Here is a 27,566-nt window from a genome sequence, read left to right on the forward strand (position 1 = left end):
AGTTTGGTACACATCTGGTGGATAGAGAGCCGTTTATTATGTTCAACATAGGAGGGCCAAGCACAGGAAGCAGCTCTTTCAGTAGTTTAGTTGGAAAAGGGTCCAGTATGCAGCTTGAAGGTTTAGAGGCCATGACTATTTTCATCATTGTGTCAAGAGATATAGTACTAAAACACTTGAGCGTCTCTTGATCCTAGGTCCTGGGAGAGTTGTGCAGACTTAGGACAACTGAGCTTTGAAGGAATACGCAGATTTAAAGAGGAATCCGTAATTGGCTTTCTAATAATCATAATCTTTTCCTCAAAGAAGTTCATGAATTTATCACTGCTAAAGTGAAAGTCATCCTCTCTTGGGGGTCATCTACGAGTCCATGCTAGGTAAAGCTCCGCCTTATCTCAGTTCACTGGTCACGATGGCAACACCCATCCGTAGCACACGCTCCAGCAGGTGTCTCACTGATCATCCCTAAAGCCAACACCTAATTTGTCCGCCTTTCGTTCCAGTTCTCTGCTGCCTATGACTGGAACGAATTGCAAAAAAATAAATAAAAAATAATTCGCTGAAGTTGGAGACTTTTATGCTAAACTACAGAACTGTTTTGCTATCACAGACTGGAAAATGTTCCGGGATTCTTTCGATGGCATTGAGTACATCACATCAGTCACTGGCTTCATCAATAAGTGCATTGAGGATGTCTTCCCCACAGTGACTGTATGTACATACCCCAACCAGAAGCCATGGATTACAGGCAACATCCGCACTGAGCTAAAGGGTAGAACTGCCACTTTCAAGGTGCGGGACTCGGAAGCTTATAAGAAATCCTGCTATGCCCTCCGACAAAATATCAAACAGGCAAAGCGCCAATACAGGTCTAACATTGAATCATACTACGTCGGCTCCGACGCTCATCGGATGTGGCAGGGCCTGAAAATGATTACAGACTACAAAGGGAAGCACAGCCGCAAGCTTCCCAGTGACACGAGCCTACCAGATGAGTTAAAAATCACTTCTATGCTCACGTCGAGGCCAGCAACAATGAGGTATGCACGAGAGCGTCGCTTGCTCCGGATGACTGTGTGAGCATGCTCTCCATGCTCTTGCAGGCATGTGCTGACCAACTGACAGGTGTCTCTGATATTTTCAACAAGTCCCTGATTGAGTCTAATACCAACATGCTGCAAGCAGACCACCATAGTGCTCTTGGGCACAGGGACTGAGGTAACCTGCCTACATGACTACAGACCTGTAGCACTCACATCGATAGCCATGAAGTGCTTTGAAAGGCTGGTAATGGCCCACATTAATGCCATTATCCCAGAAACCCTGGACTCACTCCAATTTGCATACCTCCCCAACAGATCCAATCTCTATTGCACTCCACACTGCCCTTTCCCATTTGCACGAAAGGAACACTTACGTGAGAAGGCTATTCATTGTCTACAGCTCGGCGTTCAACACCATAGTGCCCTCAAAGCGCATCACTAAGCTAAGTACCCTAGGACTAAACACCTCCCTCTGCAACTGGATCCTGGACTTCCTGACAGGCCGCCCCTGGTAGTGAGGGTAGGTAGCAACACATCTGCCACGCTGATCCTCAACACTGGAGCCCCTCAGGGGTGCGTGCCCAGTCCCCTCCTGTACTCCCTGGTCACCCACGACTGCATGGCCAGGCACGACTCAAACACCATCATTCATTTTGCAGACAATGCAACAGTGGTAGGCCTGATCACCGACAATGACGAGACAGCCTATAGAGAGGAGGTCAGAGACCTGTTCGGGTTGTGCCAGAATAACAACCTATCCCTCAACGTAATCAATACAAAGGAGATAGTTGTGGACCACAAAAAAAAAAGAGGACCAAGCACGCCCCCATTTTCATCGACGGGGCTTTCGTGGAGCAGGTTGAGAGCGTCAAGTTCCTTGGTGTCCACATCACCAACAAACTAGAACGGTTCAAACACACCAAGACAGTCATGAAGAGGAAACGACAAAACCCATTCCCCCTCGGGAAACTAAAAAGATTTGGCATGGGTCCTCAAAGGTTTCTAAAGCTGCAACACCGAGAGCACGGTTGCATCACTGCCTGGTACGGAAACTGCTCGACCTCCAACAACAAGGCACTACATTGGGGTATGGCCCAGTACATTACTGGGGCTAAGCTGCCTGCCATCCAGGACCTCTACACCAGGCGGTGTCAGAGGACTGGAGCGCCAAGTCTAGGACCAAAAGGCTTCTCAGCAGCTTTTACCCCCAAGCCATAAGACTCCTGAACAGGTAATCAAATGGCTACCCAGACTATTAGACTTGGCGCTCCGGTCCTCTGACCCCCCCCACACACCAACCCCTCTTTTACGCTGCTGCTACTCTGTTTATAGTCTGTGCATAGTCACTTCACTATGCATATTACCTCAATAAGCACGACTAACCGGTGCCCCCGCACATTAACTCTGTACCGGTACCCCCTGAATATAGCCTCGCCACTGTTATTTTACTTATTGTTTACCTAATACCTATTTTTTACTTAAATTGCACTGTTGGTTAGGGCTTGTAAGTAATCATTTCACTGTAAGGTCTACACCGGTTGTAGTCAGCGCACGTGACAAATAAACTTGATTTAATTTGAGGTTCACCTTCCAATAGGAAAACAACCCTAAGCGCACAGCCAAGACAACGCAGGAGTTGCTTCGGGACAAGTCTCGGAATGTCCTTGAGTTGCCCAGCCAGAGCCCGGACTTGAACCCGATCAAACATCTCTGGAGAGACCAGAAACTCCCCAAATAAATGTGTGCCAAGCTTGTAGCATTGTACCCAAGAAGACTCGAGGCTGCAATTGCTGTCAAAGGTGCTTCAAAGTATTGAGTAAAGGGTCTGAATACTTATGTAACTGATTTCAGGTAGATTTTCTATACATTTGAAAAAAATTAAAAGCCTTTTTTGCTTTGTCATTATGGGGTATTGTGTAGATTGACGAGGAACAAAATGCAGAAAAAGTCAAGGGGTCTGAATACTTTCCGAATGCACAACCTCAATGGAATGTTCACCATATAATGCTGAACACGAACTGCTAGCTCTCTGTTGTTATTACCATGTTGAGGCACTGGAGAGGTATTTCTTTAAAAATCCAACAGGCATGGATACAGTTAAGAGAAATTTAACTGAAAGCCTCTGTTTCTATAGCTCTATGCAGGTATTGTACCTTATTCTGTGAAAATGTAAAACTTGTTTAAAAACAAATCATAAATGTAATGTGCATGTTAATTTTATTGCCGTGTGAAGTGTGCGTGTGATGCTGCTCAAATCGAAGAAGGCAAGGTTTCAGTTGGCACATTCTCTATTTCTGTAACTATGCAGGTAGAAAATATGCTGAACAAAATACAGTTGAAGTCGTAAGTTTACATACACTTAAGTTGGCGTCATTAAAATGCCACAAAATTCTTATTAACAAACTAATTGTTTTGCCAAGTCGGTTAGGACATCTACTTTGTGCATGACACAAGTCATTTTTCCAACAATTGTTTACAGACAGATTATTTCACTGTGTCAAATCTAGTGGGTCAGACGTTTACATACACTAAATTGACTAGACCTCCACAAGTCTGGTTCAGCCTTGGAAGCAATTTCCAAATGCCTTTAGGTACCATGTTCGTCTGTACAAACAAAAGTACGCAAGTATAAACACCATGGAACGACACAGCTGTCATACTGCTCAGGAAGGAGATGCGTTCTGTCTCCTAGAGATGAACGTACTTTGGTGTGAAAAGTGCAAATCAATCCCAGAACAGCAAAGGACCTTGTGAAGATGCTGGAGGAAACAGGTACAAAAGTATCTATATCCACAGTTTCCTGAGGGGTTGTGATGAAAGAAATAAAAGCTGAAAAATCATTTATTATTATTCTGACATTTAACCTTCTTAAAATAAAGTGGTGATCCTAACTGACCTAAGACAGGGAATATTTACTAGGATTAAATGTCAGGAATTGTGAAAAACTGAGTTTAAATATATTTGGCTAAGGTGCATGTAAACTTCCGACTTTGTTTTTTCAAGATGAGAGAATCATCCAGCACATTGGGTCTCACTACACCCCCACATGCCATGTCTTGAAACATGCAGACAGAAGGATAAGAAGTACAAGTACATTGTAATACTTCTGACAGCCAACTTTCTAGCGCCACCAACAACTTCATAGCATTCCCAGAAAGCATGGATTATTGAGTCATCATTAGTTTTACACTTGAGACATGACTCTGCCATTGTGCTATAGAATGTGAATTGTCTTAATAAATAAATACTATACATTAGTTTATACTGGATGAAGCATACATTTACAGTACCAGTCAACAGTTTGGACACACCTGTAATGAGTACGCCAGGAGAAAGAGGTGTAGATTCACACGCAGAGCACAGCAGATGTTTGCACAACCTCAGGTTCCCCTCCGACATCCAACGGTGGGGGTGCATTGCGGGTAGAGACTGGAGGATGAAGAGGACTGTGGGTGACTGGTTTTAACAGAGGCACATGGAAGGATGAGGAGATTTTATACTGATGGGGTAACTGGAGTCAGTAAGTGACAGGGTTGATGCAATGGGTCATCTTGAAGGGACCAATGCAGCGAGGACAGAACCTTTTGCTCTGTCTACTATGACAAGGATGGAGGTGTTACCAGAAGATTCAGGAAGGTCTGATGAAGTCAACAGCTATGTGGCACCAGGATCTGTGAGGGATTGGCAAAGGTTGAAGCTTCCCGGAAGGGAGATGACAAGGGCTTTTGGTTTGGGCGCAGACTGGACAGGAGAGTACATAATCCCTTACGTTGGATGCCAGCAAGAACCACCAGAACTTCCGGGCTAGAAGTCCAGTGGTTCGTGTAATGCCCGGATGTCCTGACCCCAAGGACGTGTGACATTGCATCAGTTGGGGGTCTAACAGCTGCTAGTACATAACGCTTCCCAGCTTGTGTCTTAGGAGGATCCTAGTCTGAGGTTAGGTTCTCGTTTGGCAGAGTGAACCTCCCACTGTACCGGTCCCATAATGCAAGAGGAAGGAAGAATGGGTGTAGGGTCGGAGTTACTGGTCGGAAGGTCAAACTGGCGGGAGAGAGCATCAGCTTTTACATTTCTTTCCAGGGAAGTAAGACACATGAAAATGGAAGCGTGTGAAAAGAGCCCAGAAGCCTTGTCTGGAGTTTAACCGCTTGGCCCTTCTGATATATTCCAGATTATGATGATCGGTTAGGATGGGGGCCAGCTTGATGGCAGAGTTCTCGGTTCCCCACATCGTAATTCCTCTGTGGGGGAATAACTTCCTTGAGAAGAAGGCACAGGGATGTGATTCGGGATGTGTTCCCACCCAGAGAGTATGGCTCCTACTCCTACTTCAGAGGCATCCATCTCCAGGGTGAAAGGAAGGGTCGGATCAGGTTGGAGAAGGACAGGAGCTGAGGTGAAGAGGCGTTTCAAGTTGTTGAACGCAGTCAGGGCGATATCAGTCCATTGAAGGGTCTGGGTCTTTTGGCTGGTAAGGGCATTGAGGGGAGCGGCCCTAGAACTGAAGTTCAAATCAAATCAAATCCAAATCAAATTTTATTTGTCACATACACATGGTTAGCAGATGTTAATGCGAGTGTAGCGAAATGCTTGTGCTTCTAGTTCCGACAATGCAGTAATAACGGAATGCAGTTCCGAATGAACCGGCGATAGAAGTTGGAGAACCCAATGAAACGGAGTTCATTAACGGTGGTGGGTTTGGGCCAGTTACTGACAGTGATGACTTTGCTCTCATCCATGCTGACCCCTCCAGGTGTACGATGCCGAGGATACATGGAAGGAACTCTTCAGTCTTCAAAAGGTTATGATCAAGGAGCCGATGAAGAACCTTTTGCACATGCTGTATGCGTTCCTTCAGGGAGTAAATCAGGACATCAATGTAGACAATGAGAAAGCGGTTGATCATATCCTGGGAAACGTCATTCATAAAGGATTGTAAGACGGCGAATGCGTTCGTAAGGCCGTAGGGCATGACCAGGTATTCGTAGTGCCCTCGAGCGGTGATAAAGGCAGTCTTCCAGTCGGTCGCCTTCACGTATACGGACAAGGTTATGTACATCGCAGTTCGAGTTTAGTATAGATGTTGGCGCGGCCCACTTGTTCAAGGGTTGCTGGAATCAGAGGAAGAGGTTCTTGACCGTGACGTCATTCAGGGAACAATAATCAATAGAGACCACCGTCCTTTTTTCCAAATCAAATCAAATTTTATTTGTCACATACACATGGTTAGCAGATGTTAATGCGAGTGTAGCGAAATGCTTGTGCTTCTAGTTCCGACAATGCAGTAATAACGAACAAGTAATCTAACTAACAATTCCAAAAAACTACTGTCTTATACACAGTGTAAGGGGATAAAGAATATGTACATAAGGATATATGAATGAGTGATGGTACAGAGCAGCATAGGCAAGATACAGTAGATGATATCGAGGACAGTATATACATATGAGATGAGTATGTAAACCAAGTGGCATAGTTAAAGTGGCTAGTGATACATGTATTACATAAGGATGCAGTCGATGATATAGAGTACAGTATCTACGTATGCATATGAGATGAATAATGTAGGGTAAGTAACATTATATAAGGTAGCATTGTTTAAAGTGGCTAGTGATATATTTACATCATTTCCCATCAATTCCCATTATTAAAGTGGCTGGAGTAGAGTCAGTGTCATTGACAGTGTGTTGGCAGTAGCCACTCAATGTTAGTGGTGGCTGTTTAACAGTCTGATGGCCTTGAGATAGAAGCTGTTTTTCAGTCTCTCAGTCCCAGCTTTGATGCACCTGTACTGACCTCGCCTTCTGGATGACAGCGGGGTGAACAGGCAGTGGCTCGGGTGGTTGATGTCCTTGATGAGCTTTATGGCCTTCCTGTAGCATCGGGTGGTGTAGGTGTCCTGGAGGGCAGGTAGTTTGCCCCCGGTGATGCGTTGTGCAGACCTCACTACCCTCTGGAGAGCCTTACGGTTGAGGGCGGTGCAGTTGCCATACCAGGCGGTGATACAGCCCGCCAGGATGCTCTCGATTGTGCATCTGTAGAAGTTTGTGAGTGCTTTTGGTGACAAGCCGAATTTCTTCAGCCTCCTGAGGTTGAAGAGGCGCTGCTGCGCCTTCTTCACGATGCTGTCTGTGTGAGTGGACCAATTCAGTTAGTCTGTGATGTGTATGCCGAGGAACTTAAAACTTGCTACCCTCTCCACTACTGTTCCATCGATGTGGATGGGGGTGTTCCCTCTGCTGTTTCCTGAAGTCCACAATCATCTCCTTAGTTTTGTTGACGTTGAGTGTGAGGTTATTTTCCTGACACCACACTCCGAGGGCCCTCACCTCCTCCCTGTAGGCCGTCTCGTCGTTGTTGGTAATCAAGCCTACCACTGTTGTGTCGTCCGCAAACTTGATGATTGAGTTGGAGGCGTGCGTGGCCACGCAGTCGTGGGTGAACAGGGAGTACAGGAGAGGGCTCAGAACGCACCCTTGTGGGGCCCCAGTGTTGAGGATCAGCGGGGTGGAGATGTTGTTGCCTACCCTCACCACCTGGGGGCGGCCCGTCAGGAAGTCCAGTACCCAGTTGCACAGGGCGGGGTCGAGACCCAGGATCTCGAGCTTGATGACGAGCTTGGAGGGTACTATGGTGTTGAATGCCGAGCTGTAGTCGATGAACAGCATTCTCACATAGGTATTCCTCGTCCAGATGGGTTAGGGCAGTGTGCAGTGTGGTTGAGATTGCATCATCTGTGGACCTATTTGGGCGGTAAGCAAATTGGAGTGGGTCTAGGGTGTCAGGTAGGGTGGAGGTGATATGGTCCTTGACTAGTCTCTCAAAGCACTTCATGATGACGGATGTGAGTGCTACGGGGCGGTAGTCGTTTAGCTCAGTTACCTTAGCTTTCTTGGGAACAGGAACAATGGTGGCCCTCTTGAAGCATGTGGGAACAGCAGACTGGTATAGGGATTGATTGAATATGTCCGTAAATACACCGGCCAGCTGGTCTGCCATGCTCTGAGGGCGCGGCTGGGGATGCCGTCTGGGCCTGCAGCCTTGCGAGGGTTAACACGTTTAAATGTCTTACTCACTTCGGCTGCAGTGAAGGAGAGACCGCATGTTTTCGTTGCAGGCCGTGTCAGTGGCACTGTATTGTCCTCAAAGCGGGCAAAAAAGTTATTTAGTCTGCCTGGGAGCAAGACATCCTGGTCCGTGACTGGGCTGGGTTTCTTCCTGTAGTCCGTGATTGACTGTAGACCCTGCCACATGCCTCTTGTGTCTGAGCCGTTGAATTGAGATTCTACTTTGTCTCTGTACTGGCGCTTAGCTTGTTTGATAGCCTTGCGGCACCGCTGTAGCTCCGCTGAATCCATTCCGTTTTTAGGTGAGGTATTCTGTAATGAATACTCAGGGAGAAAAATGTATAGATTTACACGCAGAGCTCGGCAGATGTTTGTTAAGCCTTCACAGAAGGCAAGAATCATGGTCCCAGGCAAAGATCAAACACAGGTAGGCAGTCAAAACCAAACAATACCTCACAACCACACAAACAGAAAGAACTGAACTAAATAGGGAGCTAATGAGACCAGGTGAGAAATGAACACAGATGAAATCAATTAACAAAAATGAAAGACAGGGCTACGTTCCAGAACACAAAGAAACAGGGCTACTTTCAAGAACTCAAAGAAACAGGCGACGTTCAAGAACACAAAGAAAAAGAACACAAGGTTGACTAAGAAAATAACATTTTGTTTTCTACATTGTAGAATAATAGTGAAGACATCAAAACGATGAAATAACACATATGGAATCATGAAAAAGTGTTAAACAAATCAAAATATATTTTAGAATATAGATTCTTCAAAGTAGCCACCTTTGCCTTGTTGACAGCTTTGCACACTCTTGGCATGGAAGGTATCCACACCTGCAGAGCGCGTTACGCAACTAAATAAGGTACGTTTGAATACCAAATACTGAGAAGTGCGTAGGAAAGGCATAAATTCAGAAATCTGAATTGTCCCCTTAGTGCATAAGAACCTATTATAAATAAGGCCCCAAGAATAACCAGTCTAGTAGTTGACCCTTTATTGGAACCCTGGGCTTGCCTGTGATATATGTCCAGGGATGATCCAAGACAGCCTTAGGCTAAGACTAGCTCTACCCTGCTTTCGGGGCCCTGGTGTTTAACCCTGGTCAAACCAGAACAGTCCAGTGTAAATAAGAACCATATACCGAGCCAAGAGGCCACCATTCTAAAAGTAGACCTCCATTTGTCTTGAATGAGGCCGATTATAATTGTGTAACATTTTTAAACCATACTGTAACCCTGAGTGTTTACCACCGCATTACCTACCGATTCCTTTCATGCATTTCTGCTGTATTTGCCCCTTCAGATCAGAGCTGTCTCTACACACGCTCACCCTGGTTTGTTATTCTTAATAACTCCATAGTTTAATCCATACAATGAGCTCTGTGGACTAGAACTAAGTGAGAGACAAAGGGTTGATCACATTGCAGAGACAGTCAGGGAAATGGGATGAGTGGTGGGGGGGTGTCTCTTTCCCCAGAGAGTATGACAGCTATTTTGCTAATTAACAACCATTCTTTCAACCACCAAAATTATCTCTGCTGTAACATACATTGTTGGAGTCTCTCCTATGACCACACACAGGCGAATACATTAGAAATGTGGGTAAGTCATGAGCTTTAAATAAATGTCTAAACTGTCTGCTGGAGTCTGAGGTACAGTAGCAGATAACACTCACTACTCCGGACCACACAAGCTCCCGTCCCGATGGGGGTTCAAGCCCCCCGTATCGGCCATTTCAGTCTATGCCCCTCTAAACCTTGTATCTCCCTCTCTCCATTTCCGGATGTCCTTTCAAATAAAATAAACGAAAAATGCTCCTAAACTGCCATGCTTGTACATCTGCAGTTCAGAGAGCATGACTGTTTCTCTGGCTGTTGGCCAATGTGAGTGTTTGTTATAAGATCAAGTTGCATATCCCGATTTGCCTCTCAGTGGCATTTTAGCATGTAGATCTTGGTGGGGCAAACTCAACATTTTTGTTTTGGATGCATGCCAGCAAAGCCACAATACATGAATTGCACTATGAAGGTGACAAACTGTTAGGGTCTACATAAAGCTGTCCCAACAGCAGAGCTTCATTTTAAGCACCATGAATTAAATTCTTACCCGGCTACATCTGGCTATCAGCGGAGCCTTATCTGGCAGTGAAACAGTTAATTCAGCCTCATTTGCAACCTTTTAAAAAAACATAGCTGATATGGCTGACTTGCTTAAACATATGGGGTTTCCACTGACAATGGAGATGTACAATATATGTACCATGGCATAAGGGAGCAATGAACCGTAATTTTGATTAAGACATTAATGAGTGAGCTAAGACAGACATAGTAAAAATAACTATTTGTTCAGCACTTTTGAAATGTACAGAGACAGATCTCAGAACATGGGGCGTTCTTACGGTATTCTACCTATACACCAAGTCAGAAATGAATGATAAATAAAGGGGGCATATAAGCAGACAATGAAAGCTCTTACAATATTTGATGATGACATTTCTCTAAAACAAGCTATGGGCTACATGTGCACCACCAAGTGAGAACAGTAAGCTAAATTATAGTATGAGGGGGAAACAGCTTAATACACAACATACACTTAGTATTACTTTCTTAGCTACAGTATACATATCTCCCTGGAATAATACATTATTTATGCAGAAGCATACAAGACATTTTTGGACTTACAGTTCTGTGCTCACTCGAAAAGGAAGGTGGTGCGGCGGCAGTCCTTCTTGTGGGCAAATTTTGTCATAAAACTTGTCATCAAAGTCTGGCATTCTCTAGATGTATGGTGCTTTCAACTGGGAACTCTGGAATATATTCCGAGTTTGATGACGATTCAAAACGTATTTTCCCAGTCAGAGATAGTTTTTTTTCAGAGTTCACAGTTGTCTTGAACTCACTGAAGTCTAAGATTTCCCCGTTCCAAGTTTCCAGTTGTTTTGAATGAGGCAGAAGTAATACTTTCTTGACCAGCATGGCCAACGTATTCAACCTTTTCTGGCCCATGGTGTTTCATGTGAATGTTTATCCTTTTATGCTTGGAAAAGAGACCCTTAAACCCAGACTAGGACCAGACCGAATAGCAGGCAAGGGAAGCGAAAGAGGGATTGCTTTGCAATGCTTGCAGTTAGCCACTGATTCCTTACAAACCAGTCATTGTTGAATTTGTGATTTCCAACTTGTTGTGTAATGTTCATGTCCAATGGCCAATGAGCACTGATACATTTTTATCTATACAGTGCCTTCGGAAAGTATTCAGACCCCCTGACTTTTTCCACATTTTGTTACGTTACAGCCTTATTCTAAAATTGATTAAATCATTGTTTTTCCTCATCAATCTACACACAATAGCCCATAATGACAAAGCGAAAACAGGTTTTTAGAAATGTTAGCACATTTATTTTTTACATGTTTGCAAAATGTATTTACATAAGTATTCAGACCCTTTGCTATGAGATTCGAAATTGAGCTCAGGTGCATCCTGTTTCCATTGATCATCCTTGAGATGTTTCTACAACTTCATTGGAGTCCTCCTGTGGTAAATAATGTAAGAAAAAGCTTCAATGCCATACAACTTTCCTTCCATGGCCTCCAACTGCTCTTAAATGCAAGTAAAACTAAATGCATGCTCTTCAACCGATCGCTGCCCGCACCTGTCCGCCCGTCCAGCATCACTACTCTGGACAGTTCTGACTTTGAATATGTGGACAACTACAAATACCTAGGTTAGACTGTAAACTCTCCTTCCAGACATCTCCAATCCAAAATTAAATCTATAATCGGCTTCCTATTTCGCAACAAAACGTTCTTCACTCATGCTGCCAAACAGACCCTCGTAAAACTGACCATCCTACCGATCCTCGACTTCGGCGATGTCATTTACAAAATAGCCTCCAACACTCTATTCAACAAATTGGATGCAGTCTATCACAGAGCCTTCTGTTTTGTCACCAAAACCCCATATACTACCCACCACTGCAACCTGTATGATCTCATTGGCTGGCCCTCGCTTCATACTCATCGCCAAACCCACTGGCTCCAGGTCATCTACAAGTCTCTGCTAGGTAAAGCCCTGCCTTCTCTCAGCTCACTGGTCAACATAGCAGCACCCACCTGTAGCACGGGCTCCAGCAGGTAAATGTCACTGGTCATCCCCCAAAGCCAATTCTTCCTTTGGCCGCCTCTCCTTCCAATTCTCTGCTGCCAATGACTGGAACGAACTGCAAAAATCTCTGAAGCTGGAGACTCTTACCTCCCTCACTAGCTTTAAGCACCAGCTGTCAGAGCAGCTCACAGATCACTGCACCTGTACATAGCTCATCTGTAAATAGATGGCATCACCCAAGGGGGCTTGAACTTTCAAGCTCTCCCTGTAGATTTTGCGGTGACGTAGTGTCCCCATGATTGACAGAACACTGAGCCAATCACGGCGCAACTAGAGAAGTTTACCAAACCCTACGCTCTGTATTTTCCACTGGCTACCCTCCACCACAGAAACCACTGAGCTAGGCTGAAACACCTACATTTTGGAGATGCTTTACTCAAGAAAGCAATAAAGAGACCATGTTTGTATTCAACCTTATTAACTCAATTTTTTTTTTTACATTGTTTGCAAACTGTGACACGTATTAATGCCAAAATAACATTTTTCTTTAGCTAAACAGGTCGCCACTGATGGGTCGCCACTGGTGCCTCTATACTGAGGCCTGAGGAATGTGGTTAAAACTCACTTAGGGTCAAATGTTTGAGAGCCTTTCTTTGTCCAAATTGAATTGAAAGTTATTTTTTTCTGATATGTTCACCTTGAAAGTGGTCTAAAGTTGAGTTGAGTCCATTCTTCATTCCAATCATGCTCATTAGTTTCTCATATGGCTCATATACTGTAACAGGATCTATCATGTAAGAGATGGCATGGAGCCTTAACATTAAACCAGTTCAAATTGGAATTAATTTAATTGATTTATAAAGTACTTGAGCTTATACAACTGTATTCAATCTGGGTAGCCTAGTGATTAGAGGAATTGGGCCAGCAACCAAAAGGTTGCTGGATCGAATCCCTGAGCTGATAAGATAAAAATCTATCATTCTACCCCTGAACAAGGCAGTTAACACACTGTAAGTAACAATTTGTTCTTAACTGACTTGCCTAGTTAAATAAAGGTTCAAAAAAATCCACAGTCTGAGTTTTGTAAAACGGCCGCCCCACCACCTGTTTTGGTAAACAGTTGAGGGATGGGGCAGGAGAGATGTAACCACTCAAATTCATAGACAGAGCTTTGGATGCAAGGACTAATCAACCATGAGATGCTTTGAAGCTATACAATCTTTGTTTACAATTACATATTTACAAACAATGGAGTAAATCAAGTTTATTTTGGTTTCACTTGGGTTTAGGCAGTTAGGCAATTCTTCAAGAATCAGTCTTTGTAAACAGTGCATAGCTTAGAAATGTGTTTAAAATTATATATATATTTTATCTCAATCTATGAATTTGAAAGTGGCCACATATCTCCAGTCCCATCCCACAGCTTTGTACCAAACCAAGTGGGTAGGGCTGCCGTTTGGCTGAAACACGAATTAAGGATTGTACCTTTAATTCTGGAGAGAATGCCAGTGATTGTGACCAAAATAAAACTAAAACAAACAAAGAATAACACATACATACACAAACTTCCATCAGTTTTTATTCTCAGTCACACTTTTCAGATGCTAAATTAAGACAAAAAAGACTAACAAATGAAAAAATGTAATTTTCACAAGACACGTGTTAACAGACATCATTAATATCGGATTTCAAAGAGGGGTGTATTGTCGTCTGAATAAAGACATGTCTCTCAAATGGCTTCACTGCTGTGACATTTGGGGAATTCTTCTGGGAACATATACTGGCAATCAAGTTACAATAATGTAAGAAACATATCTCATTCAAACACTTATAGTTATGGCTTTTCAGTGATAGTTTTATCTCATAAAATAGAACATCACAGCATCAACATTTGAATTTTACAGATGTGTCTCATCTTTCATCTTAACCTCTGAAAGAAGTCTGGTACAATCCAAAGACTGTCTAATATTTAAAAAATATATATTTAAAAAAAGGTGAATCTCCTTGATCTCAGAGTATCACCGGCAACTACTTACAGTAGGAATGGGAAAGGAGAGAGAAAGTGAGAAAGAGATCTTCTCTTAAAACCCCGGAGTTACAGATGAATGGTGGGGTGTACGTTGAGTAGTAATGAACCGAGTGAACGCTGCATAGTGCCCAAGGCTCTGATCACTTATATAAAACAACACTTCCTCTCTCCCTCCCTAAGCGTTTAGTTGAATTAATGACTACAGATAAGGATATTAATAAAAGGCATTTGTAATAATGTTTCACTTGATGAAGGTGGAAGGACCAATCACTGTCCCTAATAGTTCAAATAATACTGGGAATGGCCCTGTACCAATACTGTTTTCCAATAGGCATAGATATATAACATTACATGCATACTGAGATATCATAAAAATGCTAAAGTTACGTATAGAACAGGTTTATCTTAAATATCTACAATAGGATATAACATACTTCAACTAAAATCTTAACAACTTCTAGGGAAATATCAATCCATTTGATGACCAATGAGGAAATGGATGTGAACAAATCCGTGGTTATGGCTACTTAATACTATTGCACACTTTGTACCGGCTTAACTCTGTCTTGACTCTTCACAGCTAGGAACTGTGTTTGTGTTTACCGTGGTAATGACACCACTGCCAGGTAAAGATGTTGTGTTCAGTCTGTATAGTAAATATGTTTTGGTGTCTGAGTATCCATGGTTTCTGTGCGTTATGATGATGTGGGCAAGGTCTTGCCCAGTCAAGCCAGTTGTAGCCTTATTGTAGTTGGTGCCGTATGGCTTAACGGACAGGACAGATCTAGAGGCGTGACGAGACACTGATCCTGTAGGGGCGGGGCTTCATGGTGAGCCCAAAGTCGGTACTGAGGTCCAGCTCCTGTCCCGGAACATTCTCGATACACAGCCGATGGAGCAGTGTGGTCAGGAATACAAACATCTCCAACCGGGCGAACCCATCACCCAGGCAACGCCTTTTCCCCATCCCGAAGATCATGACCTTCTCTGTCAGGTCTTTGTTGAGTTGTCCCTCTTTACCCAGGAAGCGCTCGGGGCAGAACACGTCTGGGTCACCCCACAGATCTCTACAAATGAGGAAAATGACATCCAACCATTCACAACCACAACAGGGTTGTGTTCATTAGAGCACACAAAGGAAAACTTTTCGTAACTTGGAAACAAAAATGAGCAGAGTCCAGATAGTCAATCCCTCACTTCAGTCCTTCCCTGCTGGTTGGTGCCTAGTGGACATGACCAAGACCAGTTGAACACTCAAACACATGCAAATAGATTGTGAGAGAGCTGACATCTCCAAAAGGTGATGTCACCTCCTCAGTGTTGGGGAGGAGTGAACTACATGTAGTTCAACAAGTAATTTAACTACATTTTGCAGTAGCTTGGTGGTAGTTTAACTCAATTCAAATCTAGGTAATGTTTTCAGCAGTTATTTACTTTTTTACCATGTAGTGGTGTAGCTATAACTACTGGAACTACACGCTACTTTTTTAAAAAAGAGAATGGAATTAGGCAAGAATTTTCTTTCTTTTTCAGCATCAGACCTGTTAAATTCTCACTTAAAATATAGTTTTTTTGTTTAATAGGCTAAATTACACAATCTGTTAACATCTAAAATTAGATAAAATCTGACTCCAGAGTGATCTGTTCTTGCAATTTGTAGTCTATGACATTTCAGATTTAGATATGATAAATCTTCACGAAGTAGTTTGGATGTAGTGAACTACTTTTCCAAAGTAACTTCAGATAACTAAACAATATGTTTCTTAAGGGTAGCTTTACTGTAGCTTAACCTCTTCCATTCTGAAGTAATTGGTAACTTGGCCAGCTATACTTTCAGAGTAACTTCCCCAACACTGCACAAAGGACTAAAATGTAACATAAATTGAGATGTGTGCTTTAAAACACTTACAGATAACACTCACATGTCGTGATTAACCTGATACTGATTGATGAAGACACAGGTGTCCTTTGGAATGAAGTATCCATTGAGTGTGATGTTTTGTGTGGTGCTTAAGGGATGAAAAGCATGGGGGGAAAAAAAGATTGTGTAAATATCAACTTTCCCTGAGATAACGCTTTGACCTGAACGTGCTAAGAGACAAGCACCATGCAGATGTAAATATTACAAATTGTTACAGTGCCTGTTATCAGAGCCTCACCAGTGTGGTATGGTGAAAGGGACATAGGATGTGTGACGGAACACCTCATATAAGAAGGACTCAGTAAAAGGCATCTTGGGCTTGTCTTCAAACCGAGGTAGTCTGGCTGGGCCAATGTGGTCGTCTGAACCAGAGAAAGGCAAAAACATACAGTCGCAATCAAAATACCTCGAAGAAAGTGACAATAAAATAATGTACCTGAAAGTGGAAAAAAGAGAAAAGGATCAGCGACATTACAGAGGCAATCAGAAAAAGTGAGACCAAGGAAAAAAGAAAGACGATTGGATTATTGCCATCTAGTCTTACATTTCCATTCACAAGTAAGGGGATGATTTGTGTGGCTTGATTCTCGTATGGTGCAATACCCCTGCGTGTGATCCCCTTTGTTCCTGTCAGAGTAGACTGTCCAAGTATCCAAAATCTCTCTCTCTCTTCTCTCTCTCTCTGTCTCTGTGAATGAATCGTGCTTACTGAACATACTGTACCAGTTTTCTCAGCCCACTTCAAAAATAGCTCCGGCGTTGGTGAATTCATGACCTTTTGCGTGTTACCATGGCGAGCAATGGTCTCTAGCCATTGAGGACGGAATGGGGGGGTAGGGTGGGGGGACACATCTCTCAAAGATTAGATCATTGTGTGGAACTGCACAGACGGCCTATCAAACTGGCAAACTGGCTGGTACTGTAGGAGACTCTGCTCATTAGGATGTGCTATTTGACAACACAGGAAGTACTTACATTCATAAAACACCTGAACTCTCACCTATTTTTATAAAACAAAGTGATTATTCTTAACAAGTAAAGCAGACACACAAGCAGGCGTACAAAGAGACTAAGTATAAAGAGACAAGAAGTCAATTTAGCGCTACAAGGGCAGACAGTACAGTATTACAGTTTTCTATAGGAAAAGTACTGTTTAGTCATACAGGAAGAATTATTACAACACAGAGGATGTACAGTACCAATCTCCTGGTGTATTTTGACCTGGATGTCAGGAAACTTGATGAGGTATAAGAGGCTCCACTGTAAACCAGCTATGATGGTATCAAATCCTGTAATGTAAAAAAAACGAATATGTAACGTTAGTTGCAATCGTCGTTATCACCGTCGTATCTATGCTATGAACGCCAAATGAATTAAGTTGCTCTAGAGTTGGTCTGTTCAAACGTATTGTTCAACCCATCACTGCTGGGAATGGTGATCGTCCAGAAGAAAAAGACATCTGGATTTGGAAATCGAGTCTCAGCAAACATACTACAGCCACAGCCCTGAAATAGCCATCATACCAAGGTCTATTTATAAACTTCTTGTCAAGAATGAACGTACTGTGTAATAGCCTAGTGTTAATATGCTGTTTATAAGCAGAGCTTCAAATCATTTGTTGCCAAACTTCTCTGTTCCATCTCTCTCACCTGCTCCAAAGATGTCGATGACAGTGTGTATGATCTGGGAGTTGGACAGCACTGCGGTGTCTTCATCCTCTTGACGATCCTCACAAAGGGCAATCAGAGCATCTGTGATGTCACGTATACAGTCCTGGAAACACACACATCATCACAGCTTTAGTTAACACTTTACTTTACACTCTACTTAATACCTGCAGCTTTGTTGTATTTATTAGGGATCACCATTATCTGCTGCCAAGGCAGCAGCTACTCTTCCTGTGTTTCAAACACATTAAGACAATTACATTGCATAGAAAACAAAAGATAAAACAGTACATCATATAACACTATTACACCACTACATATCTACAATAAAAAATGTATAATACCACCATACTACAATGTACATGTGTGTAGAGTGCGTATACTAGCACTTGTGTGCCTAGTCCCCGCTGTTCCATAAGGTGTATTTTTGTTGTTTTTTAAATCTGATTCTACTGCTTGCATCAGTTACCTGATGTGGAATAGAGTTCCATGTAGTACTGTGCACAGTTTAACACTTTTTGGGTTACTACATGATTCCATATGTGTTATTTTGTAGTTTTTATGTCTTTGCTATTATTCTGCAATGTAGAAAATACTAAAAATAAAGAAAAACCCTTGAATGACTTCATCCGGATCTATAAGCACAAGCATTTCGCTACACTCGCATTAACATCTGCTAACCATGTGTATGTGACAAATAAAATTTGATTTGATTTTGTGTCCAAACTTTTGGCTGGTACTGTATGAGCCCTTATAATGTCTAATAATAAGGCTTATATGTTATGTCTCTCTAAGTAAGCCTATACATGTGCAGGGGGAGTCCTAACCTAGCCACTCCAGGTTATATCTGTGTCATATTCCAAATACTGATTTCAAATTAAATGTAATCCTTTCAAATTCACAAAACCCTAACATACAACCCACCAATCAAATGTACCATCAAATTGTGAGAGTGAGACTGGCAGTAAATGACAGCATCTTCTAGAAAACATGTGAGCATGTGTCTTCCACCAGATTGATAATTCCTCATTAAAGAGAGCGTGCGACCATTTTAGCCCCTGCGCAAGAACAAAGGTTCACTTTAGCCTCACCCGATATATATAAGCCTGGTCTGGCCTGTCCTCCTACCTAGAGTACAGGTCTCTTATATTGTAGCTCAACTATTTCAATATTTCTAATAACTATCTGTTCAATGTATTCCCTACTGTAATATACAAACTGTTATATGTAACCTAAAATCACAAGCAAAAACATGCTTTCCAAAAAGGAACTTTCCTTTCTACCTAATCTACCTCTGCTCACGCTATATCTCCCTCTATCCCATCTCTTCCTTTCTTTCCCACCTGCTTTATTCCTTCTCTCTGTCTATCCCTCTAGCAATGAAACAGATCCCTCAATGACTGGCTGGTTTTCTGTGCCTCTGTACCAGAATCTGATTGCACAGATCATATCTTTGTAACAGTTTACTTATCTACCAAGTTCAGCCTAAATGTCATATTATAATAGAGATTTCTCTACAAGTTGATGTCTGCAAAAAGGATTGCCGTCAACTTTCTGTTTCAGTGAATACACATTACAGAATATATGCCTCTATGCAATAGTTTTAATAGCACATGTATCAACATATCTTACCTCTACCTCAAGCTCATTTTAAATTTTCCACTGAAAAACTATAAATGTTTTCTGTGGCGTGCTCTAATTTGCATGACCCAGGTGTGGCTCAAACCTTGTCAAAGGTCTCCAGGTGCTCCTCGATGTTGTGTTCCATGAAGCTGTTCATTCTGCTGATGTGCTGGACCATCTTACGCAGGGACGGGCTCGGCAGGTAGCGGAACACAGGGAAGAAGTCGGCCATGTTGCCTGCAGCGAAGATCCGCAACACCTCGTTGTTGATGTGCACAATAGTGAGGAACTCTTTGTCATTGTAGTCATACCTCTTCCCGAAACACAGAGCACACACCACATTGGCCACCGACGTAACCAGCGGGACCACAGGGTCCAGACCTAGCCCCTCGCTCGCCTCTGATAGCTCCCAAATGGCCTCCACCATCCCAGCTGCCTCAGCGCACACGTGCTCCTCTAGCAGACAGGTGGTGTCGGGACCCCGCGACTCTGCCTGCGAGAAGGAGCGTAGGGCGTTCTTGCAGAGCTTCTTGTGGAGCACCCAGGCGGGGCCATACTTCTCACTGAAGGTCATGCTGGTGCCATTGGCCACGGCAGAGAAGGTGAAGAGGTCAGGGCGTCCAGCGAAAGCCTCGCCCTGCCGAACCAGCGCCTGCCTAATGGTGGCATAGCCGCTAAGCACCACCACAACAAGGGAGCCCATACGCATCTGGAAGACGTCTCCGTACTGCAGCCGGAGCTGCGTCAGGGACAGGTGGATCTGGTCGCCCATCTGGAACAGGTTACCCACCAGGGGCCAGGGGGTCGGCCCTGGTGGCAGGGTGCCTTTGGGGTGTCCCGCACCCTCTCGCTTGCGGCCCCTGAGAGCCACTAGAAGCAGGGTGAGGGTACAGAGAGCCATGGTGACTCCGGAGAGGGACATACTGAGGCCATCCTTGGGGAATATCCCAAATGTCAGCCTCATATTGCCGTCTGAGAGCTGAGAGCCAGCCAGGACAGAAGCACTAAGAATCTGGAAGAGAGAGTGAAAACAAATACTTTATCACTTTCATAAACATGAAAAAAAAAAAAAAAAAAAAAGATAATCTGTTCAGATTAGTCCTGTATGAGAACACAACTGCTTAGGTTTTAATTTCACAGAAATAACAATCTATGATTTTATGGCAGTAAGAAAATAATGTGGTATCTCCCAATGAACTACCAACATGTAGCCTACTTTTGTTGAACAAGTAGTCAATGCATAAATTTGATAACAACCAAAAGACAATGATATGTTACTCACCAGACCCGAGCAATGAAAGTTCTCTTAAGTTGGAGACTCTTCTAATGAGTTCAGTTTGACCTACCGCAATGCAAATTGCCAGAGGACGCAAAACTGGATACACTTTGCAAGAGGACCGGCGCTAGGCAGGGCCAAGTGCCATGAGAGGCAGCGACAAGATCAGCCTATTTAAGCAGACACTGCAAACTGGTGAGCATTCAATTGAACAACTCCATAGAGCTTGATCTAGCATCCCAGCCCATTATCAGCCTGAAAATGTCACCCTGGCACATTTTTGCAAAAAGATAAAATGTCACAGTAGCTGATGTTTCCTCAATACAATGCAGTTAATGGAAAAAGATGAGTCTCACCAGGGAGGATGATAATCTCAGTACATTGCAGTCAATGGGAAAATATGAGCTTTTTAGGAGTTGATGCCTAAGTGAAAACATTGCATTCAATGGGAGAAGATTAGCATCACAATATGGATACATAGAGAAAGGCCTCACAGAAAATATACACTCCTCTCTTGCTCTCTCTCTCTTTTTAATCTCCTTTTCCCTCCTGTCGATCTCTCTCTTTCCACCTCCCTTCTTCAACCTCTCCCTCTGTCTCTCCCCTCTCTCTCCCCCCTCCATTAAACCTGTCTTCATATTTTCCCCTTCCCTTTAAATTAACCTCTTCTCTCTCCCTCTCTCTCCCTCTTCTCTCTCCCACTTCCACAGACAGGATATTCAGGCATAGATATGCCACAAGGGAATTGGACCATAAAGTGCATTCGGAAAGTATTCAGACACCGACCCTTGTTCCACATTTTGTTACGTTACAGCCTTAATCTAAAATTAAATAAATACATTTCCCCTCATGAATCTACACACAATAGCCCATAATGACAAAGCCAAAACAGGTTTTTAGAAAATAAAAACAGAAATACCTTATTTACATAAGTATTCAGACCCTTTGCTATGAGACTCAAAATTGAGCTCAGGTGCACCCATCCTTGAGATGTTTCTACAACTTGACTGGATTTCACCTGTGGCAAATTCAAATGATTGGACATGATTTGGAAAGGCACACATATACAGGTATAAGGTCCCACAGTTGACAGTGCATGTCAGTGCAAAAACCAAGCCATGAGGTCGAAGGAATTGTCCGTAGAGCTCTGAGACATCATTGTGTCGAGGCAAAGATCTTGGGAAGGGTACCAAACAATGTCTGCAGCACTCCACCAATCAGGCCTTTATGGTTGAGTGGCTAGACAAAAGCCACTCCTCAGTAAAAGGCACATGACAGACCACTTAGACTTTGCCAAAAGGAACCTAAAGGACTTTCAGACCATGAGAAACAAGATTCTCCTGTCTGATGAAACCAAGATTGAACTCTTTTGCCTGAATGCCAAGAGTCAGGTCTGGAGAAAACCTGGCACCATCCGTACAGTGAAACATGGTGGTGGCAGCATCATGCTATGGGAATGTTTGTCAGTGGCAGGGACTGGGAATCTAGTCAGGATCAAGGGAAAGATGAACAGAGAAAAGTACAGAGAGATCCTTGATGAAACCTGCTCCAGAGCGCTCAGGACCTCAGACTGGTGCGAAGGTTCACCTTCCAAAAGGACAATGACCCTAAGCACACAGCCAAGATGATGCAGGAGTGAAAATATAAAGTATTATTATATCATATATTGATTGATTGACTATGAATTTTCAAATCGCCCAGTAGTGCTATCTGCAGGGTTAGCTCCAGGTAAATATTGCAATTCTTCAGCGATTCCTGGACCTGTGACCAAAAACAAGCTGCATATGGACAGTACCAAAATGATCTAATGATTCTGCCTCTTTGCAGCAAAATCTGCATAGCTGGGAAGGTTGTATCCACCATATAAATAACATTCTATTGGTTGCAAAAATGTTGTATAATAATTTACAAATTCTAAGTTTGAAATCCGGCGTTGTTTTGCGTAACAGTTCATGAACCGTGTCAAAAATCTCTTCCCAAATATTTTGCAATCTATGTGGCATGGCTGTCAATTTTTTGGTCTTTAAATTAAGCTGGTATACGTTCTTATTGATCATGATTTTCTTTAACCAATTATGGTCCTTTTCCCCTGTCCACTTCCCTCTTCCATTTTTCCAGTAATGCTGCAATTAGTTGGTTGTAATTTTGGGTAGAGCAGACATTTCCATTTTTTTTGTTAGCTGCATGTACAGTATGACATAACTCCACCAGTTATAATTATGATATCATTTGCGAAGATTATACCTTTTTTAAACATTTTTTTAAAGAATAATGTTTTTTAATCAATTGGTATATTTGAGTTTAAACACAATATTTTTGTATTATTTGTCTGTCTTTATTGGTGGATTAAATTGAAATTGCAACCAACTTTCTATGGATTGTTTTAAAATTAGCGATATTTGGGAGATGATTTCCTTTTCAAATAACTGATAGTGAGAGGTTGTAAACTGAATAAAGGGGAAAAGGTCTTTCTTGAACATAGGGTGAGACATTCTTACAAATTTTCTAGAGAACAAGTTTGGATTTAAGTATAACTTTTGCATGACTGAAGCCTTTAGTGAGAGGACCAATGCTTTTCTGCCCTCCGAATTCATATTCATTATATAAATAGGCCCGTTTAATTTTGTCTGGCTTGCCATTCCAAATAAAATGTAATATTTTTTTTCTCATATAATTTTAAAAACTGTTCACTAGGTGGAGGCAAGACCATAAGCAAATTGTTAAACTAGGATATGACTAAAGAGTTTGTCAGGGTGATTTTTTTAAACAAATAGAAAGGTATTTGCCTTTCCACGGTAGCAAGATCTTATCTATTTTTGCTAACTTTCTATTAAAATGTTTTGAATGAGATCATTTCTTTCTTTCGGGATATGTATACCAAGTATATCCACATCACCATCACACCATTTTATTGGTAAACTACATGACAATGTAAAAGTTTTATTTTTTAGTGACCCAATATGAAATATAGTAAGTACACTTACCATCATTTGGTTGTAATCCAGAGAGGTTAGAACATTTATCTAGATCCTCTATGAAGCTGTGGAGGGATCCAAGTTGTGGATTTAAAAGAAAACATGAATAATCTTTGTTTTTAAGTCATGTATTTCTAATCTCTTGATATTATTGTTGGATCTGATTTTAATAGCTAACATTTCGATGGCCATAATAAATAGATATGCCGATAGTTTTACTCCTTTTGACAGTTTCCAACTTTCTGAGAAGTAGCATTATTTACTATTTTACACCTAAGGTGTCACACCCTGATCTGTTTCACCTGTCTTTGTGCTTGTCTCCACCCCCCTCCAGGTGTCGTCTATCTTCCCCATTATCCCCAGTGTATTTATACCTGTGTTCTCTATTTGTCTGTTGCCAGTTCGTTTTGTTTTGTGAAACGTACCGGCATTTTTCCCCTTGCTCCTGTCTGTTCTAGTTCCTGTTTACTAGCTTTTCCCGGTTTTGACCATTCTGCCTTTTGACCATTCTACCATTCTACCCTGAGACTGCCTGCCGTTCTGGACCTTTTGCATCCTATCTGGATTACTGACCTCTACCTGCCCTTGACCTGTCGTTTTGCCTGCCCCTGTACTAGTAATAATCTTTTGTTACTTCGACACGGTCTGCATCTGGGTCTTACCTGAAACGTGATAGTACGAACTGGCCAGCACGTAATCCGGATCCATGGACTGCCAGTGGATGTGGTCTACGACCAGGGTCCTCAGTTCTCGTCCCGGTTCTGGAAGGCATTCTGCACACTCATTGGGTCGTCGGCTAGCCTGTCCTCCGGGTTCCACCACCAGTCCAACGGCCGGGTGGAGTCCCGCAAACTTCACCCCTGCTTCATTGTCTCTTTCACCATCTCCAAGATCATTAGCCCCTCTGCTGTTTCTCTTCTGTTGCCCCATACCATCCGTATTCATTCCACTTTTCATGTCTCTGGGAATAAACCTATGTCTCACAGCCCCTTGTCTCCTGTTTCTGCCTGTCCTGAGCCCGAGCCTGCCTGCTGTTCTGTACCTTATTGATTTTGCCCTGGATTACAGACATCTGCCTGCCTTTGACCTGTCTTTTGCCTGCCCCCTGTTTGGGTCAATAAACATACGGGACTCTAGCTGTCTACATCTTGGTCTTATCCTGAGTTCTGAGAGACAAAGTATTCTGAAGAATGTTCAGAGTGGTCCCTTTATGGAATATTTGAGAAATTATAAGATTTAAGGCATTGACCTACCCCTAACCAATAGAGCTAATAAACACTTAGAAGATTTCCTCCACCCTGGTAATGCATTTTGAAATACAACCATACCCTGTCAAATAGAACCAATTAATGTTGAACATGATTTTCTGTTAACTAAACTTAAAAGGCTCCAATCTATTGTACTCCCGATGGAGTTTTTTTAATATCCCAAATGATGACATTCTAAACCAATTCGTGAGTAGGCAAAATGGATACTGCACCTGTTTCCCTGTTATCTCAGGTGCCACATTTATTATGGACCAAGTGCGACATCTCCTGGGGACGGAGACAGTGCAACCCAGTTAATACAAAATGATCCCTCCAAGGAATTACATATGAATCTTAAAATAATAGACATTTAATAAATATTGAAGAATATCCAACATAGATTGGAAATAACAACATAGAGTCACTTTTTGAAGGTATACTAAAATGAAAACAATGCTATCCAATATGGAGAAAGTTATCATGTTTGTTTTTGTTTTGTCTTAACCCTTGCAATAGGGGGAAAAGCTAATTGTGGTTTGAGAGTGATCTGTGTGTTTAAGCAGTAGTGATGAGGTATTCCCATTGGGAATAAGGGAGTCCTAGTTGAAGAAAACAGATTGGAGACAGATGGAGACTAGTGAAAGTAACAAAGACTGGTTATTGGCTTTCAGATAGCAATCCAATAATGTAATAATGTAGTAATTTGAAGGAGTAAAACAGAGGGATTGAGCATTGGGCCTGATATCAAATTAGAGGCTGCTCACTCTTCAAGGCTTGGTCCATTGCTCTCGTGTTTATGTCATCTGTTGTTTGGATTAGAGATAACATTCCTATGGAACAATAGGTCGCTGCCAGTACACACTGAACTCAAAAAGGCTGTGAGAGGCACAGTGGGGAAATTTGGGACAGTTTGTAAATAATTGTATGTCAACGCAACAGGTCAAAAATATTAAGATTACAAGAGAGCAGTAAATTCGATTAATGATTAAGAATTTTTAGGACTGATTCAAATGTAGCACAGTGAAACTAAGTACATGTTTATTTGATTTCTTCCAGGACTGATGGAATTTCCGGTACCAAGTTTTCTTTTCATGTTTATCAATGATTCTGTATCTCTCCCTTTGAAAGGACTTCCTGTGGCAGGTGCCTTGGGAGAGCAGTTAAAAGTTTTAAGGGTCCTCCAAAATGAAGCAAGGCCTGGCCATGTTGTTTGTGTTTACCCTACAATTTTTGCCACACACATGCCAGCATCCACACACAACCCACCCGTTAATGTATATTTGTTAGTGGTTCGTACTCTGTTTGATTTAGGAGTATGGGGTCTTTTTATTTTGTTTTAGTGGGTTTTTCACGGGTTAGAAAGGATGCTGTATACAACTGAAAGTTTCTATTGTCCGAGTTTTGATTGCGTACATGTAAATTCTCTTGATTAGAAGAAATGTACTGAAAAACCCAATGTAAACCTGATACACACAATGTTTGAAATGTTTGAAATATCTTTAAATAATGTCTGAGGTACAGGGAAACAAACTCTCACTTAAAAGGGCTGACTGACCTCTGACCTCTGTTCTGACTTCCTGGTGAGGCCTGATCACCCCTACTAGGAAGACAGGATACGTTTTTTTATGGGCTATGTAAAACCAAATAATTAAGAAGATGTTTATAATTTATCAATAGCCCTATGTGTGATTCGACCTGCAAGAAGGACAGAGAGAGAAAGCTGTCTCTAGTCTATTTTACCATTACCTTATGGGATACAATTATTTCCTGATGGAGTTATCAATAGATAATTCAATTTGATTTATTCTCATTTGTTTATTTTTGATTCAACAGCCAGTGTTGTTGTTTTTTCAGACACGTGATTCATGATGTGAGTCATGTGTCCAAAGGGGGAATTACCGGTCCCCTGGGGCCCTTTGGTAAATATGTAAATTGATTTTATCCACATGCCTGCCTGTAAAAGGGAAAAAGAAATGTTGGTAATGGATGAAAGTTACTTCAAATGAATTGAAGATTTCCCCCATCTCAAGTGATATATGTGTATTGCTGTTGTTGTTTTCTTTACTTTGTTTATGTCCTGCTTCAATAACAAGTCTCACCAGTTTGGGTCTGCTGGATGGTCAGGATTTTCCCCTAAAAATTAGCCCTCTAATTCCCTGACCCGTAATGCCTCAGTGAGATCTCCAAGGTGATAGGGGAGTATAAGCCAATTTGGGGGGGTGGGGGGGGGTGCTTCAACTGTGTGTTGTTATTCAAAACTAAACTGGTGTTCTGGTCTGTCATCTCTTGATGTTATGGTGAAAACAGATGATATCTAGATGCATGGAAGATAATTCGGCCGATGAACAGTGTGAACCTCAACACCGCCTCTAACCGGCTAAAGATGCAGAAAATGGCATTCAGCATGGTCCTTCACCACTTTTACCGTGAGACCTGAGTCGAAGCCAGCAACCTGTACACAGAAGTCAAAGTTATCAACTGATTTTTCTCTCAGGAGTGCAACATGGGGTGCATGTGGAGTGAGCATGGAGAGAGATCCAGTCGAAACGTCTTTCATGCGGCTGGTGTACTCATAAGAAAATGGACAAAGACATAATGGACAG

The 27,566-nt window shown here is 42.4% G+C and overlaps 1 protein-coding gene across 1 annotated transcript; it reads right to left on the minus strand.

Annotated features, from left to right (window-relative positions):
- Positions 1–13,782: 13,782 nt before the first annotated feature.
- Positions 13,783–20,899, minus strand: LOC112248189 (cytochrome P450 1A1). The gene is made up of 7 exons (XM_024417011.2): positions 20,748–20,899; positions 19,569–20,477; positions 17,825–17,948; positions 17,375–17,464; positions 16,414–16,537; positions 16,177–16,263; positions 13,783–15,321 (listed from the first exon to the last, which is right to left on the minus strand). The coding sequence occupies exons 2-7, from the start codon at positions 20,427–20,429 to the stop codon at positions 15,039–15,041; spliced, it is 1,569 nt and encodes a 522-aa protein (XP_024272779.1). The 5' UTR covers positions 20,430–20,477; positions 20,748–20,899; the 3' UTR covers positions 13,783–15,038.
- Between the last annotated feature and the right edge of the window lie 6,667 nt (positions 20,900–27,566).

Source organism: Oncorhynchus tshawytscha, linkage group LG04 (genome assembly GCF_018296145.1).
Source record: "Oncorhynchus tshawytscha isolate Ot180627B linkage group LG04, Otsh_v2.0, whole genome shotgun sequence".
NCBI lineage: Eukaryota > Metazoa > Chordata > Actinopteri > Salmoniformes > Salmonidae > Oncorhynchus > Oncorhynchus tshawytscha.

What these genes read in the sequence shown, in the direction of transcription:
- LOC112248189 (XM_024417011.2), bottom strand. Translation starts at nt 20,429, where the DNA reads ATGAGGCTGACATTTGGGATATTCCCCAAGGATGGCCTCAGTATGTCC. An exon ending in CATCGACATCTTTGGAGCAG is followed by an intron (nt 17,465 to 17,824) that starts GTGAGAGAGATG and finishes TTTACATTACAG; the next exon opens with GATTTGATACCATCATAGCT. An exon ending in CAAAATACACCAGGAGATTG is followed by an intron (nt 16,538 to 17,374) that starts GTACTGTACATC and finishes TCTCTGGTTCAG; the next exon opens with ACGACCACATTGGCCCAGCC.